Here is a 17,871-nt window from a genome sequence, read left to right as displayed (position 1 = left end):
TTCTACTTTCTAAGCAACATATTTGAGGATTCTTACAGCTACTATTCTCACTACTAGAATAAATTGATTCTAGGGTATCGTTCTGGATAAGTGTTACTCATTGGATTCTAATGACAATAGATGTGTGCTAATATTTAACTATATTAGCTGTTAAATACAGGTGCTGCTATACAGGTCGCAATCTTCCTCCCTTGTTCATATACCTAACCTTTGAGAAAAACAGTGACTGCAAGTTGCAAGGCTCTAAATCTTGTCTATTGAAATTCTACCCCCTGAAAACACAAAGTTTAGAGAGAATATTTTCCTCGAATCAAAGTCACGTTTTAAAGAATAATTTTATGCACAAAAGTAATTGTAAAAGATTGGATAACCTAGCCTGTATACAAATTTAGAGGTTGGTTTACACAAGTATACAAGTAGATAGATTGGGGGGCAACTGTCAGGGTTGTACATTTTAAATTGAACTGAGAGGATGGAAAATTGGATTTGCTCTGATTAAATTCACAATTATAACAGGATACATTGACTTCCACTGCTGATTTATTTAACTTCTAATGACCAACTCGAATGGTCATAATTGTAACCCCCTTCCTTCTTTGGCTGTGACTAGTTTCTAAGTCTCTTTTTTTGTCTTTAGGCAACCCATTTACTGTAGCAAACTGACGATGGATGATTTTTACGTGTTAGCAAAACATAGGTCTTTAAAACTATACAGGGTGGCTGGTCATAAGTTTTGCAACATTTTTTGAGAGTAAGTACAAAGTAAATGAAGTTTGATGATGCATGTAAGAGGTTCCAAGTCTAAAAATTAGCTCTGCAAAGAATTATTTTAAGATTTTGAATAATACCGTAACCATGTTTTTAAACAATACAGCAGTTTCTCAATTACTTGTGAATTGAATTGAGTAGATGATGTCATTTTTGTGTTCTACATTAAATTTTGAATAAGAATGATATTAAACGATAGGGAATCAATAGTAAAAACTCTATTGTAAATAAATAGTTCCAAAGATTAAAATTAAGATTTATGATAAAAATTTAAAAAAAAAACCATTAGTCTATAGCATTTTTCTACACCCTGTGTACAAGAAGGTATGTTGAAAAATATGCCATTTTATAAGCTTTCCAACCATATGCTACACTACACTATTTAGCCAAAGTTCCCTGTTTTCTAGTATTCAAACCATCATTAAAACAAACAAAAGCAGATCTAAACCTCAAGACAAGGTAAAAGTTATAGGGGCACCCAAATGCTAAATCTGGCCCTGTCCATCCTTGGTCAAATCTGTATACTACCAGCAAGTGGTAGCCATTGAGCAAATTAGAGACAAAATTACAATTTTAGCATTTGCATGTTGATTTGAAAAGGGGTCATACATTACATTGGTTTTTGTGTATGTTGTTATTGCTTGTTGACTAATGGTCATACTACTAATTGTACAAACTGACTATTAAATAAGCATAAATAGCTCTCAATGCAAATTTCAATTCTTATCTTAATGTTCTCCTAACAAAGTAGGTAAACAATTCCATCCGCTTCTAGAATAAGCAAAAAGAATCAAGGGAACCATGTTTCTGATGCTCCAAATACTTTAGTCATCTAATAGCTGAGAAGAGATAAGAAAAAAAGTCTTTGGACTCCAGGCAAATCACAGTCCCCAACCTGACTGTCAATTCCTATTTGGAAGACTGCAAATGTGACGGTAGGATATAAATTACGCCATTTCTTGTATTTTTGCAAGATATTTGATGTTATTTCCAATAAACAAGTAAAATATGCAAGACATTTTAAGTAGGTAACAAGGAAAGTATGTTAGTAGCAGTAAATAAAGTAAAGTGAGTAAATAACTTAAAATCTTTAGTGAAAACAAAACATTAATAAATCAGACCAACATTTACAGGATAATTCAATTTACTAAATCCCATTTCATTCATTGCACGAAAACAACCAATGAAACCTACTCAGTACTATCATCGATTAAACCAACAGAGTATCCTTCGTTTGTGCTCCAACAGAAACAAAGATATGGAGCAATCGAGATGGACAAAGTCAGCAACACAGTAGCGAGATGACGAGACCAGAGATCGGGAAACGTAGCAACCACAGTGCTCTATCGGCCATCATGATGGTGATGCGGCAATGACTTCGTAAACAAATAATTCATACAGGGAACAGTCATTCTCTCTTAACCAGAATACTAAAAGATGTTAAACACCAAATACACATTACTTTATAAATGTAATTTAACCAAGCTTGATAATATACAATGAATGTTACCTTATTTAAAAAAAGATTCTTATGAAAAATTAATGACAAAATTAATATGTTATTCTTTGGGCATTGCCCCCCCAATGAAACAGCTGGTCTCAATTCTTACTAGAAACCTTGGGTCAGGGGTGCCCATCCCCCCAAGCTTACCATAACCCCCCCCCTCCCCAAATTCGTTGTTTAACCCATGCCGGGAGGTCTGGGGGCTTAGTTATAATGGTAGGGGGAGGGGGTCGCCAACCTTTTTTTACGTTACGCTGCAAATTTACGGGAATTTAAGCTTTAGAATCATACTTTTGTTTTTTTTTATCCGATTTAAATGGACAATTTTGCTCTAGTAGCAAACTATTTGTTAGTTTAATTTTACTATTAAAAAAACTACTTTGAGTTGTATTTTCATAAAATAGCTGGTCAGTTTGCTTCCGGTAACCCAATTATATTTTAATGGCACCATAGTTAATCATCCTAAACATCTCATATAGTTTACATTTGATACTGCACCAACAATTATTTTCATAGAAATGTCAAAGACAAGTCATCAGGAGCAGTTGAAAGAAGTAGATAGCTTAAATTATGATACAACCAAAAGTCCTTTAGTAGCACTGTTTTTAATTTAATGTATGAATAATTTATTAGTAGAATCATCTATTTGTATTTTCAGTAAAATTACTTTACGTTTAGTAAATAAGTAACATAAAGTATAATGGTAGGCATAGTAAAGTAGTCAAGTAAGTTAAGGGGTTTAGATTTCCCGTTAGCTTATCCACAGGCCTTTAGCATGGCACATGGATTGGTTAAGCAGTGAGAGTAATTTTGATAATTTATTGGGAAGGAAGATCACAAAAAATGCAATAACTTTAAAACCGCAATTTTTACAGCAATAGGGCCTGTGTAATTTCTATTGGAGTTAAAAAAGACTATAACACGCACACAATTTGAATCAAAATTGGCCATGTAGTTTTTTAAAATCCAATTTTCCAATGGTGGAAGGAAAATACATAGGTGTGCTATTCCCGTCATTTGATGACGTCACCCAGATTGCAAACAAAAAATCTGCTGATGTATTGCCATATAAGTATATATTTGTTTTGATTGGATTGATATTGTTTTTATAATATTTCTAAATGATAAAATGGTTTTTGCAATCTGAGTGACGTCAGCATATGACGGGAATAGCACACATATGTATTTTCCCTCCACAATGCAATTTTCCGTGAATTAATAGGTTTTTAAGAGGGAAAACCACAAAAGCTGCAATAACTTTTGAACCATAATTTTTACAGCAATAAGGGTTATACCATTTTGTTCAGAGTCAAAAAGTATAACATGTTAATTTTTAATCAAAATCATTTGGGCCAATTCTGAGAAAATTTTATTTGTCCATTATTTTATAGGGGTTTATGGAAAATCATCATTAAAAATCCAAATAAAAAAACACCTGGAGGGACAATGGATTACCTAACCTACATACCAAATTTCATTAAAATAGGACATGGAACACAGGTGTGGTCTGTAGCTCCATAAACATCCATACTTACATCACTTCGAAAACCACTTTTTTTTTGTATCTGGGGAACCCAAAACTCAAACTCGAAAATGTTTACATAAACAATTCTTTCACCATATTAACTTGTAGCCCAGAAAGTAAAAGTTATGTCAAAAAGTTTGAGATACTTTGAGATATATTGTAAAAATAGCAAGCAAAATGATTATCATAATAATGGTTTTTATGAATAAAGTATACAGGGTGATTTGTACTCAGTGTGACAACATTTTTTTGATGTAAGTACAAAGTAAATGAAGTGTGATGATGCATATCAAATGTTCCAAGTCTCAAAATTAGCGTCCCAAAAAATTATTTTATGTTTTTCAAAAATAACCATGCTTTTAAACTTAATACAGCGATTTCTCAATTACCTGTATATGGATTTGAGTAGATAATGTCATTTTCGTGTTCTACATTAAATTTTGAACAAGAATAATGGAAAATGACGGAGGATCAGTTGTAAAAACTCCATTGTAAATAGATTCAAAGATAAAAATTAAGATATTTGATAACAATTTTAAAAACAATGGTCTATTGCATTTTTCACACCCTGTATACAAGAAAGTGTCAGAATATGCTAAAAACTGCGCCATTTTATAAGCTTTCCAACCATATGCTACACTATTGAGGTTTAGATATTTTTTTGCTTGTTTTAGTGGTTTGAATATACCAGAAAACAGGGAACTTTTTTACTGTTTTTACTGTTCAAGCTGAATCAAAAATACAACTTTTGCTTAATACATGCCGACTTTCTATGTTTTAAATGTTAAAGACACCATGCTTTGTAGTCTTCAAACCATTAAAGCGTACATAAGCAGACATGAACCTCAATAGTGTAGCATATCGTTGGAAAGCTTATAAAATGGCGCAGTTTTTAATATATTCCGACACTTTCTTGTATACAGGGTGTGAAAAATGCAATAGACCATTGTTTTTAAAATGTTTATTAAACATCTTAATTTTTATCATTGAATCTATTTACAATGGAGTTTTTACAACTGATCCTCCGTCATTTTCTATTATTCTTGTTCAAAATTTAATGTATAACACGAAAATTACATTATCTACTCAAATCCATATACAGGTAATTGAGAAATCGCTGTATTAAGTTTAAAAACATGGTTATTATTGAAAAACATAAAATATTTTTTTGGGAAGCTAATTTGACTTGGAACATTTGATATGCATCATCACACTTTACTTTTTACTTACACCAAAAAAATTTTGTCACACTGAGTACAAATCACCCTGTATATCATAAATAAACCTAAACAGCCATCAATAGGTCCCAAAAGGCAATGAGATTATTTGAGAATGAGTTCATAATGAACGGTAAAAACAATCTCAAATTGCAGACAAAATTCAATAAGCCAACCATAATCCTTTGACAGTAGTTGGCAGGGAGTTGTTCTCCTTGTCAAACATGATAGAGTCAGAAAGTGGAAATACACATAAACATATTTATATAATTTATAGCCATTATACAGGGTGAATAAAAAGTCAAGACCCCCCCCCCCATCTAATATTTTTCCAAGTAAATATACAGAGATATCCTTTTGGGGGTCGTGTAATCTTAGCAGGAAGTTTCATTTTATGATTTTGAAATTTTTGAGTGTCCCCCCAAAAGGGGGGATTCGGGGGGTAACTCAAATATTTTAAATGTAAACCCCCTTCAAGTGACACCTCATTTTGAATTGTTTACAAAAACTTAAAGAATGGTGAAAACCAGAGTTCGCTATCTCTTCTCTATCCAAAATGGTAGCCAATATTACCATTACGAACCAATTTTACCATTGATTTTCCACAACATTTGATGGGCTAAAAACGTCCCCCCAAAAAACCTTTTGGGGGGACACTCAAAAATTTCAAAATCATAAAATAAAACTTCCTGCTAAGATTGCATGACCCCCAAAAGGATATCTCTGTATATTTACTTGGAAAAATATTAGATGGGGGGGTCTTGACTTTTTATTCACCCTGTATAGTTATTTGTGTAACAAGTAAGCAAAGTGGCATTTTGCTGCACATGAGAGAAATTTTGTGGTGCATAATAAAATCACTGTGTTTTATGTTGTTTGGTTGGAATACTGATGTGCGACAAAGTATAAACCGTGTGACAAAGTATAAGGTACAACAAAGTAAATTAATGCAGCAATTAGCAGCTTTCTGTACTATAAACAGTGCAAGGAAGCCAACTTTGTCGGGTGACTGTAGGAAAAAATATTTATTTATCAAGATAAAATGTCAAATGGGATTTTGATTCCATTATTACCCCAGTAGTAAATTATGGAGGTCGTAAAAATTATCTGATTAATCTTTTATGTGCTAACCAACCACTGGCTTGAATCCCCCCCCCCAAAATTTTCTGATAGCCCCCTATGGGCACCCCTGCCTTGGGTACGTACCACCAGTAGACATTTTTCTATTATTCTGCAAGTCCTTTTTTATTCTGTGTTTCATAAGTTTAACTGTTTTTTATTTAGTTTTCCCTCGGAGGCTATGCTAGTGGGGATGCATGAGAGAAAAAGTAGACCTGACAATCCTAATATATCGTCTGTCTATGTTATTATTTCAGAACATCAGTTTAACCATCAACAAAAAAGAACCAGTGTCATTTGATTATGGTTTAATGGTAAAAACGGACAACAAATTATTACAAATCCCTTTATTAACACTGAAAAAATACATAAAGCTTATCTTACTGATGCTATTGTCTCTTTAATCAATGAACTAAACCTAAAATTTGACACTTTCAAATTCCTCCAGAGTTAGTAAAGTCATAAGATTTTGGATGATTGGAAAAAGAAGTATACTATAATTTGATGTGAACATATGATTTTTTTTATAACCTTATAAAATAAGGCACAATATTAGATAATAACAAAAAATAAAAAATAGCTTCAAATTTTGTATCAAAATTATCAGTAGATTAAAATACATCCATTCATACCATCAGATTTGTATATTTTCTTCAATTAAGAAATATTGCTCAGAGATAGTGGAGCTAGAAGTATGACTCACTGGCCTTATCACTGGCTGCCCGAGCAGCTCCAAGAACGCACAATAGACTCAAGGGATAAGACTTAGTGCGGTTGACTGGTTCACCCCTGGTTCTGCCTCACTCTGGCATTCAACTCAGTATAGAAACATTGCTAATTTTTTTTTTAACTTAATTCTAACGTTTAAGAAACAGATACAAATTTACAATCTTACAAACCAGGGGCGGCTCCAGGAATATTTTTTTTTGGGTAGGCCTGACAAAGATCAAGAAAGAGTTTGATTGGGGGACGATAGGTTTGAAGGCTTTACCTGCAAAAAGGAAGGAATTAAAAAATTTAAATGCAAAATAATTAGTTTTAATGCTTTCCCTTTATTTACACATAACAAAATTTTGGGTAGGCCCGGGCCTACCTGGCCTGCCCTCTGGAGCCGCCCCTGTTACAAACTCAAACAGTAAGGATTCTTTAAAATTCTCTAACTGGACCCAAAATGCATATTTCATTGAATATGTAATATGTATACTAAAGTATGGGGCTTGTCAGTAAATTATGGTCACTTTTCTTTTGCCTACGAATTACATAACAAACACACACTTAACTCAATTATTAGTACAGAGAACTATTTAACAGTTGGACAGTAACACTTCCTAAGCATTGTATATTTTATAAAAAGTCATAAGAGTTATAGTAGCAAAAAGAATGGTTTTATACACCTCTATTTAATTTTTCTTTCACTGTTATGTGAAGTAATTTAGAGCATCTATTAATATATTTTATTTCATGAGTATTTTTTTCATTTTTCTAAGCAAAAATAAATATAGTTAACTAAAAAGGCACAAGGTGTTATTTTTTATTATGTTCATACATTTGTATTATGTATTATTATGTTATTATGTATTATGTATTATTATGTTATTATGTATTATTTATTATTTTTTCACTATGTATTATGAAAATATATCTTAAGCATGATATGCTTGGTTGCTTATATGTTGCAGTAACATTGACATTATTTCAACAAAGGTTCATAACAACTAATAAACCTTAAATATTTCCAAAAATTGTGTCGGTTTGGTTGTTTCTTACACCTGTATCCGTCATAATATCTTGTCAAAACTATTTTAGGCTTATAATTCATAGTTTTAAGTCAATAAAACCTTGATTTAATGTGACCTTGATTGTTATGGGGAAAATAAATTAATGTTATATTTACTTGTGGAATAATCATACTTATGAGGAATTAAGGCTTATCCTCTACAAAATTAGCATTGGAAAGATGTGAATACATTGTGAACATAGCAAGACAAATATTTTAAAATTTTTAACGTTCAGAACAACTCTAATAGAAATAAAACACAACTGTGATAACTAAATTGCATACTTAATTTGTTGACTGTAACCTTAATTAACTTTTAAAAGAAATTTTTGGATTCAGAAGGAAATTAAACTTTGTTAATCTTAATCACTTTTAAATTCAACATTATTTGAGTATAATATATGACTGGGACGGGTGGCGTCGTCCTGTAATCCAGCTACTATGAGGTCACGAATTGAGGATATTTATAGGCAAGCACTGTGGATGCGATACTCCCTGGTGTGGATTAACATCCGCACGGGTGAGTACTATGACTATCCGCAGTACTATCCTGATAATTAGACCAATTCGTATATACAAAAAAAATGTGGTTCGGATTCCACTATAAACTGTAGGTCCCTTAGTTCCCATTAGCTGTATGGGCTATTAATTAACAGCTGTGTCTAAGGAATATGTCGGCCTTAGTCCCTAACAAGACTACAAGATCACGCTACTCATCCTACACTTATCTCCAATCTCCATTCATACTTGGCTTGAAATACCTACTTTGTATGGTCGCCATTTCATTAAAAAAAGTATATAAAATAAATCGCTGGATAAATATCATTAAAACACAAACATTTTAATTTAGCTGAACTTTAAAAATAACTCAAGACAATGTGATATCATAATGATATGTTTTCAATCCTAAACATTTCATCCAGAAAAACAATGCTAATTTTATATTAAGTAACATTTTTTTTACATAATATAGGAATGGACTTGGCTTGGTGCTTTATTCATGTTTAAGCACAGCCACTTGGTATTTTTTATTCAATCATAGCGAAAAAGGTGTCATTATTTTTATTTTGATAAAACACAAATTAAGTCAGACAAATATATTACTATACACATTTTCATGAAATAACCCCTAAATCAAACATTTTAGTAAAATGTAGAGTAAATGATATCTTAATAACCAAAGATTCAGTAACAAGAAGAACCATATTTTATTCAAACTTTGCTGTTATATACCAAAGCACACACGTGTGTAAAAAATACAAATGTACAAAACTAAATGTTAGTTATGACAACATTATAGTATGTTTAAGTACACTTTACACTATTTATGAATATATTGTACATTGTGATAACAAGTATGATGCCTTTGTGAAGCTTTATAATGGCTAAGACTAGCTGGTATAACTAATTATGTCATTAACAAGAACATTTACCTAAACACAATTAGGTTTGGGAAATATTTATAACTTCATAATGGAGGCCATTAAATGTGACTGTAAGGCCTAACTTAAGATTTGATTCTGAGACTCCACTTGGCGATTTTCAAAAATACATTACATATAAAAACATTTAAACTTGCAAATAATAACATTGTACCCGCAGTATTATATTTTAAGTACGGGTTAATTAAATAAACATAAATAACTGCTAAAAGCTTAATTTATACGCTAATCAATTCATAACTATACATAAGTTTATACAAATCTTAAAAATATTAAAATAATAATTAATTGTTCAATAATTTAATATAAATATTATAATTAAAATGATTTTGAATCATGTAATCGATATAATATTGGCTGACATTTATTATTAACACATATATCAGTGATCAGACACAGTCAGAATCAGTGATATTCTTCATCACACTTTTATAAAGGATCATTGCTTCTAAGTACTTATTAATTTAATATCATCGGACAATTAAACAACATGTTTAAAATATAACTTTTTTAAAAGCTACATAGAGGAACATTGATAGTTAAATAATGGAAAAACATTATTACAAATCTCAATATTTATAACTGGAAAAGTTAACCTTAAACTAAATAGAAATACAATAACACAGCCTTTGATGATGTAATGACTATATGGGTGAGGCAGATGTGATTCAAGCCACCTCACTAGATATATAAGGGTACCCAAAGATTCCCTCTTTCTCAACTTGTTTGTACTTGTTTTTCGGCTGCTTCTTTTTGTTTATTTTATGTATGATTATCTTCAACAATCTAGATTCTCCCACTCCATTCTGCAAACATAACCAAAGACGTTATGATTAAAGTTTGAGATAGGTTTTTCTTCATGTGCAGCACACTGTGACATATGCAGCTTACATAGACTTTAAGTTTATGTAAAGCAGTACAAATCTTATAAAAGATAGTTGTGCTGTTAACATTACGTGGAACATCATATTTAATATCTTGTGGGTCCCATTATCTGTCCTCACTACCTTCAAGAAGGTGCTAAAGTACATTTGACTTATTTATGTAATTTATGCTTTATAAAAATGATAGTATGACTTAATGATTTGTATTTTGACTTTGGTATGGTCAAAATTAGTATGGTAGAAAAAACTATTCGATGAAAACCAACCCCAAATAACTGTATCAACAAGGCGTTAACATTAGCCATTCAAACAAGATCCTAAAAAAATATAATTCAAGATAGAACACAATTTTCCATTATATTAAAGGAGAGTAATGGGATTTTTTTCTACCCAGAAAGTGAGTCATGAAAGTTATGAAGTGAATTTTATGTTATCTGAGTCTAAAATGGGAAAACCTATTTTAACACACTAAGTTCCTGTAGTCCTATCATGCTGGTTTCCAAATTCGGTAGTTTTACAAGTTTGAACCGAATTTCATAAAAATATTAACATTTTTATTTAAGTTATCGTGCTAACGGACAAACTCACACACACGGACAAACTTACACACACACACTTACGAGTTAAAACACATATGAGTTATAATTAAACGTATTTTGGCCTCTGGAACCTCAAATTTTTTTAAAATAGGCCCCAGGTCTAGGATTTACCGTGCCACCTTAGGTAATACCTTCTTCTCTTATAACTTGCTTCATACCCGTATAACTTTTGATTGTATAGGGTAAATTTCCTTAAACAAAGAAATTTATTTTATTAAATTCCTAGAAATAAAAAAAGAATTCTAGATAGATGTACGGTATTGTAGTAAACATTCAACACATAATCCACAGCAATAGCCATACCAAAATGCGTTTCCACATTTACTTGTGGATGAACTCTGGGAAAAACAGTTATTAGCTCATTTTAACCCTCCGAGGGTCACGCGTCGAGTTTAAGACGCACAACACACTTTGTGTAGGGTCACGCGTCGAGTTTAAGACGCACAACACACTTTGTGTAGGGTCACGCGTCGAGTTTAAGACGCACAAACATCGTTTACGGCGAAGGCTCTATGACTGACTGAATCGGATTGAACTGGATCGAGTTAGGTATCGTTCTTTCCGTAATATTCTAAGCTTTCTCCAGAGGTCTGTCTCTAAGCGCTATTCATTTTAGTTCCGAAAATATTGTAGCAGACAGCTGACGTGCGTGTATTTGTAAACAGCTAGGTTCCCCCGGACCGATGACTGATGTGTTTTATTACGTTTATCATTGTTTTAGTGTTAAAAATCAAAAGTAGTGATATACGTGGTGCATTATAAGAAGATTTAAGTGGTTTTGAAGTGCTGGTTGATGATCCTGAAGAAGTAGGTAGTGATATTGATGTAAATTATCAGCCAGATTCCTAGCTATGGTTAGGCTATGCATTCTTAGCTAAACGCTATGTACTGAAATCCGTTTTTCGCTCATAACTTATTTATTTGATAACTTACCTCGCTATATGATTATATATTTGTAATCCTCATTAAATTTAGAACAAAGTGGCTATTTTCAAATATTTATAGGCCTATAATTTATACAATTTCATTGAGCGCGAACTTATTTTTTTTTTGAAAATTTTCAAAATTATATTTTTTTTACCTAAAATTTTTTTTTTGAAAAAATGTTCCTTATGTTTTATATATAATATTGAAGCCCATGATTTTCCAAACAAAATGGTATATAGAACATTAGAATTAACATTGTTTTAAGCTTCTCAGATCCGTTTTAATAAAACCTTGCAAAGGGGCCAAAAATAGGTGGACATTAAGGCCTAAACTATGGACACTCGGAGGGTTAAATAATGTTCTTACCTCTATGAGAACTGCAATTATTGTATTGACAAGGGGCAAGGCCATGAGAGAAACCCGAAACCAAGCCTCGTTTGGAGTCCAAGGTTTCAGTTCAAAAAGCTCTGCTAAGATGGAGGGTGGATAGATCAACAGTAGAGTTGTGAACCCTGTCAGGACTAACACGAAGCCACCAAACACCCCTAAAACATCAAGTCAACATGTTACACAGTGAATAGCTACTAACTCTTATCGAGCGTTGGCCGTATATATACGCAACTCAATCTGAAGGTCACAATCGTACGACATTTACGCCAAAACATGTAAACGTCATTTAGGTTTTTTAAAGTTGTTCCTTGGCCGTCAACAGTTACCTTAGGCCATTAATCAATATTACTGTTGTGATAACCTTTTTATTTTTCGTGGTAAATTAAATTTCTGATTGGTGGGTTGGCATCACTGATCTGGTAACATCTGTTGTTTACAAAACCAGCCGGCTGAGTCATGTTATTGTTAAGTTTTGCGCAGACGTTTACTTGTTCTTGAGTGAAGTAAACCTAGTAAAGTAACATTATTTAGTGGAATATATCCATTCAATTAGAAATGTGTTGTATTGTTTATTGAAAATTATTTTTGTTTATTTTGGATGTTTGGAATCAAAATTTTTTTTTCTAGGCATATTATGATTAGATAGACCTAGGTCTGTTTTGTCTTTTGGTAATATAATAAAGAAGTCATAATTATTGTTCTTATCATGATACTTTTTATTTCAACCTGTTTAACAGTTATATAAATGTTTACCATAAACAAAGTTTACAGGCGATAGACATAGATATATATATATATATATATATGTATGGATCAATGCATTCCTTAGCGAGCATTGGACGTACACTGCAAAAATTATGGTCATACAACTTGTAAAAAAATTATTTTTATAAAAAAAGGTATATTTATAATCAACTTTAACCATCAAATGACCATCATGATGGTTTTAACCTCAAACAAATTATTGATCGCGTAGTGAGTAGGTGTGCTTTGCCCCGCAGCCGCCACTTGGGAAGGGTTAAATATCCTTTACATGAGGTCCTTTATTTTTACATAAGGATAATATTAGGTTTCTCAGTCTTTCTTTAGACTTCTAAGATTAAAATTTTCCCTAGAAAAATCGAGTTTGAATAACATTGTAATGTATAAAGGATTTTATTTGACAGGGTGTCCACCAGGCCAATCAGAAAAAATTCATGAGTAATTCTAGATAGTTCAGGCCGTACTTAACATACTAAACTTTCCAACGCGTTTTTGCGCCAACTCCCGCAATGCTGTTTTAGCGCTAACACAGTTGGCTATTTTAGTTATCGGAAAAAAAACATTCTCAGTTAATGTAACACAATTTATGATAACTGTAATATTGCCTGACATAAGTATGCAATTTCTATATATTACTGATTAAATAGAAAACTAAAAACCAATTCTTAAACCTGCAATTTATCAATAACTTCTTAAAAATAGTGATATGTCAATACAAAAATTTATCGAATGATTTATGGAATCTACGTACCAACACCTGAAAAATAGATTCTTAATACAGTACTGATAATTTTAATTTTACAAAATTTTCTGTAAGGATTACTACACCAACCCCTGCCTTTATGTACTTTTATATAGTATGTATCTTGGAGGTATGGGTTGTTTTTCAAGTGGCCTACAAAAATAATAATTCATAAATACCCAAAATCTCACATAGCCAATTAAAGTTTTTAGTTAAACTCTTCTAAACACATTAAATAAATAGCATGTTAAAGGTAAATGAACAAATTACAAAAAATATAAAAATAAAACTTTCAAGAAGAGTGCCAATTTGAAATTTTTCGGTCGAGCTAAACTCGAGGTCGCATGATCATCTACCACTGTTATAGATGATCCGTGATAATCATCGTTTTCATGATATATCATCATCGTTTTCCGTGATAACTGCAAAATCCTGAATATTTCCCTCAGTAACGGAAACATCACCACTGTCTTCCGTGGTCGTGACAAAATCCTAATATTGTTCAAGGGTAACAGACTGATTATAATCGTCTCCCGCAATCCCAGAAAAGTTATCATCATCTTTGGCGATTGTAGCTTAATTCTAATAATTTCTCGCTGTAATCATCGTCAAGCAATAGTTTTTGGACATCATCATCGTCTCCCGCAGTCACGGAAAAGTCATCGTCTCCCGCGGTCACGGAAACGTCATCGTCGTCTCCCACGGTCACAGAAGCGTCATCGTCATCTCCTGCGGTCTTGGAAACGCCATCATTGTCATGTGCGATCGTGGAAAAATCATTATATAATACCGCAGCCGTTTGGAGTTTGGACATCATCAAGCAACATGATGTCCAGCAGTCACGGAAACGTCGTCGTCGGCATGCACGATCGCGGCAAATTGAAATTCCAGGTCAAAGACGAAAATCACGCATAATTCCCGGTTTTCCAGGTCGGTGGACACCCTCTTTGACCATGACAGATGTACAAAACAAAATTAAAATATAAATATCAGTTCACATTAATCTAGTACTGTAGAATAAGGATTAAGGGTATAGAATACTGTTAAGAATGTTCTTTCAAAGCATGATGTAGTACCTTTCTGTGATTGAATCAATTGAAAAGTTCCTAGTTCAATAAAAAAAATAGACATTCTTAGTCATATCGGAAAATCTTAATTTACGAGGCTATAAAAATATAGGAGGATTATTGTTAAAAAGCTTTAAAATTGTATACTAACATTGTAATTGTATAATTTTTATAAATTGCATAACATTTAATTGTATAATAAAATTGTATTCGCCCAAATATAAAACATAATACATATTATTTGCAGAAATAAGTAGGGGTTTAAGGATGTTTCCCTATATTTATGGTAATAGTACCAATTATTTTTTTTATGAATGGTATAAAACTCTGTAATATACTAACAGTTAGTGTGGAATGGCTGCCGATGAGGTTTGCCCTTTGAGAAAACACAAGCTTGGATGAAGAATTGAAAACAGCTGATTGTATAGACCACGGTGTTTTCCCATGATTCTACAGCACCTCCGTTTTCCACTTCAGGATTGACAGGAACATACCTTCACATGTATAAAATTCATTAGTGTAAGGCAACAATCATACAACATCAATAAAACAATAAAACAATAAAACACATAACACACATTATTTAAAAGAAAGTGAAAGTCTAATAATTTGTAAAGTATTTGTAGTTCAAGATTCAAGATTCAAATAGTCTTTATTCAATATTATAACATATATAAAACATACATGTATCTGAATAGAGTCAAAATCTATATATAAATCATATACATTAAAACATAAATCTACGCAAATGTCCATTACAAAAAGTAAATGGAATTTCAAATTAAATACTTTTTTTTATCTACAAATTCTTGTAATGAATAAAAAAGATTTTTTAATAAGAAATCTTTTAAAAGTTTTTTGAATTTTTTGAAATTTGTCTCCTGCCGGATGCTTATTGGTAAATATTGCAACAATTTCAATCCTGCATAAGTGGTTTTCTTTGTATAATATTCTAATTTATGCTGAGGTAATCTTAGTTACTTCATAACTCACTGTATTGAAACATAACTACACAATAGAGTCCCGAATATCCAATCATAGATTGTCTGGCTTTTCTAGCAGTGTTTCCACGTGACCACAAACAAAGATCTCACTTCCTGTCTGGAGACAATTCTGCTTTATTGTAATGGAAAATCTTGTTTTATCCCGAATGATCTTTTTGATGCATTTACACAAGTATTTGGGGTTTATTTTTATTTGGAAATCAGTAAATAAAATCTGGCGCCAGAACTTAAAACCTGTTACTTGTGAGTCAGAACCTAAAAACTGTTATTTGTGATGACAGAATAAGTTAAAGGTTTCAATGGAAAAACCTCAAGCCAAGAAATAGGTTCGTCAAGTAAAGTGTAATAAGGAGGAAGTGTAAAAAGGTGTATCAAAAGTGTTTAATGACTTTTAACACATTTTTCAATGGTTTTTACTATTTTCTGTGTCATACGACCTTCCAAAAAACATGGCATCCAACCTTGCTGTACTGGTGTAGGTTGGATAGTTGAGACTCTAATATAAATTATAAACCCAATAGAAGAGCTATGATGAGACTAAACTAGATTTACTTTGAACTCACCTATTGAAATTGAAATTGAAAATTATGAACACCAAACGTTTAAACTATTTTATACTACAAAAATGTTCATACCAAGGCTGAGCCTGCAGAATGTACAAAGACAGGATCTGGATGACACACAAGTTAGTGATGTGTAGCAGAAGAGGAATGACATTGGCGGGGGCCACAAGACTCATGACGGGGCGATGAGGCACCAGGAACTTCGCAGGCCCCGCTCGTCCCATCATGAACGCCAAACTCGTGGTGATCACCAAGTCAACATAAAGGAACTCTATATTGCTGAGCTCAACAGCACTCTGGAAAATAACACAAATGTATATAGTTTGTATTTTGTAACCAAATAATTCGATTGTTGATAAATTTAGGTACATCATCAAATACGATAGCTCAGTGTTGGTTTGAGATTGCCTACACTATCTTGGCCACTGGTTTTTCCATGCGACTTAAACTCAGGGTGTCTAGTTTATTTTCATTATAAAATTCAAGACTAATTCCAGACTTTTCAAGACTAATTCCAAATTTTTCAAGACTAGTTTTTTCAACAATTAGTGCGTGTTGATGCCAAAATGTATCGATTCTTGATACCGATACCAATTTTTATAGCTTAACAAAATTTTCTGAATAATACTACACCAACCCCTGTCTTTGTCATAAAGTAGTATTATGATAATGTGGTGTTTTCAAGTAAAGAAATAATGCAGCAATAAAAAATTCTAACTAGCAAATTTGTTTTTTTTTATATCATGAAATCTTCCACGTGCCGTACGTTTAGACATCATCATTGACTGCAGTGGTTAGAAACGTGATCGCCGTCGCCCGCGATCACGGCAAAATCATGAACATTTTCCGCGGCCTTGTAGACATCAATGACATCAACGTCGTCTCCCGCTGTCTCAGAAACGTCATCGTCATCGTCCGCGATCACGGCAAAATCATGAACATTTCCCGCGGCCGTGTAGACATCATCGTCGTCTCCCGCGGTGACTGAAACGTCAACGTCATCTCCCGCGGTCACGGAAACGTCATCGTCGTCGTCCGCGATCGTGACAAAATCATGAACATTTCCCGCGGCCGAGCAGATATCATCGTCGTCTCCCGCGGTCACGGAAACATCATCGTCGTCTCCCGCTGTCACGGAAACGTCATCGTCGTCTCCCGCGGTCACGGAAACGTCATCGTAGTCTCCCGCTGTCACAGAAACGTCATCGTCGTCTCTCGTGGTTTCGGAAACGTCATCGTCGTCGTCCACTATCGCGGCAAAATCGTGAACATTTCCCGAGGCCGTGTAGACATCATCATTGGCTTTTGCGGTTACGTAAACGCAAGACGACGATCGCGGCAAAATCATGAAAATTCCCGACTTTGAAATCAAATTTAAGACTAAATCCCGACTTTCAAGACCATTTTGAAATTCAATACTAATTCCCGACTTTCCCGATTTTCCCGACTACTAGACACCCTGTAAACTGTAACAATATTTGACTGCCTTTAGATCACCTCACGGACTAAATCTATGGTAATTGATAACGGGCAGATGAGATTAGAACAATTAATTATAAGTTTTTGTTGTTGTATATTGAT

The 17,871-nt window shown here is 32.9% G+C and overlaps 1 protein-coding gene across 2 annotated transcripts in view; it reads right to left on the bottom strand.

Moving 5' to 3' along the window:
* Window positions 1–6,465: 6,465 nt before the first annotated feature.
* Window positions 6,466–17,871, bottom strand: part of LOC129005897 (polyamine-transporting ATPase 13A3-like) — a 53,412-nt gene continuing 42,006 nt past the window's right edge. For both annotated transcript variants that reach the window (XM_054434936.1, XM_054434937.1), the window contains 4 exons: window positions 16,363–16,586; window positions 15,066–15,217; window positions 12,129–12,307; window positions 6,466–10,158 (listed from right to left, as the gene is read on the bottom strand). In XM_054434936.1, coding sequence (XP_054290911.1) covers window positions 10,021–10,158; window positions 12,129–12,307; window positions 15,066–15,217; window positions 16,363–16,586 — 693 coding nt within the window. In that variant the 3' untranslated portion in view covers window positions 6,466–10,020. The remainder of the gene's footprint in view (window positions 10,159–12,128; window positions 12,308–15,065; window positions 15,218–16,362; window positions 16,587–17,871) is intronic.

Source organism: Macrosteles quadrilineatus, unplaced genomic scaffold, assembly GCF_028750875.1.
Source record: "Macrosteles quadrilineatus isolate MER2022 unplaced genomic scaffold, UCM_ALF_1.0 Scaffold_41__1_contigs__length_1036756, whole genome shotgun sequence".
NCBI lineage: Eukaryota > Metazoa > Arthropoda > Insecta > Hemiptera > Cicadellidae > Macrosteles > Macrosteles quadrilineatus.
This window is presented reverse-complemented; position numbering and strand designations above follow the sequence as displayed.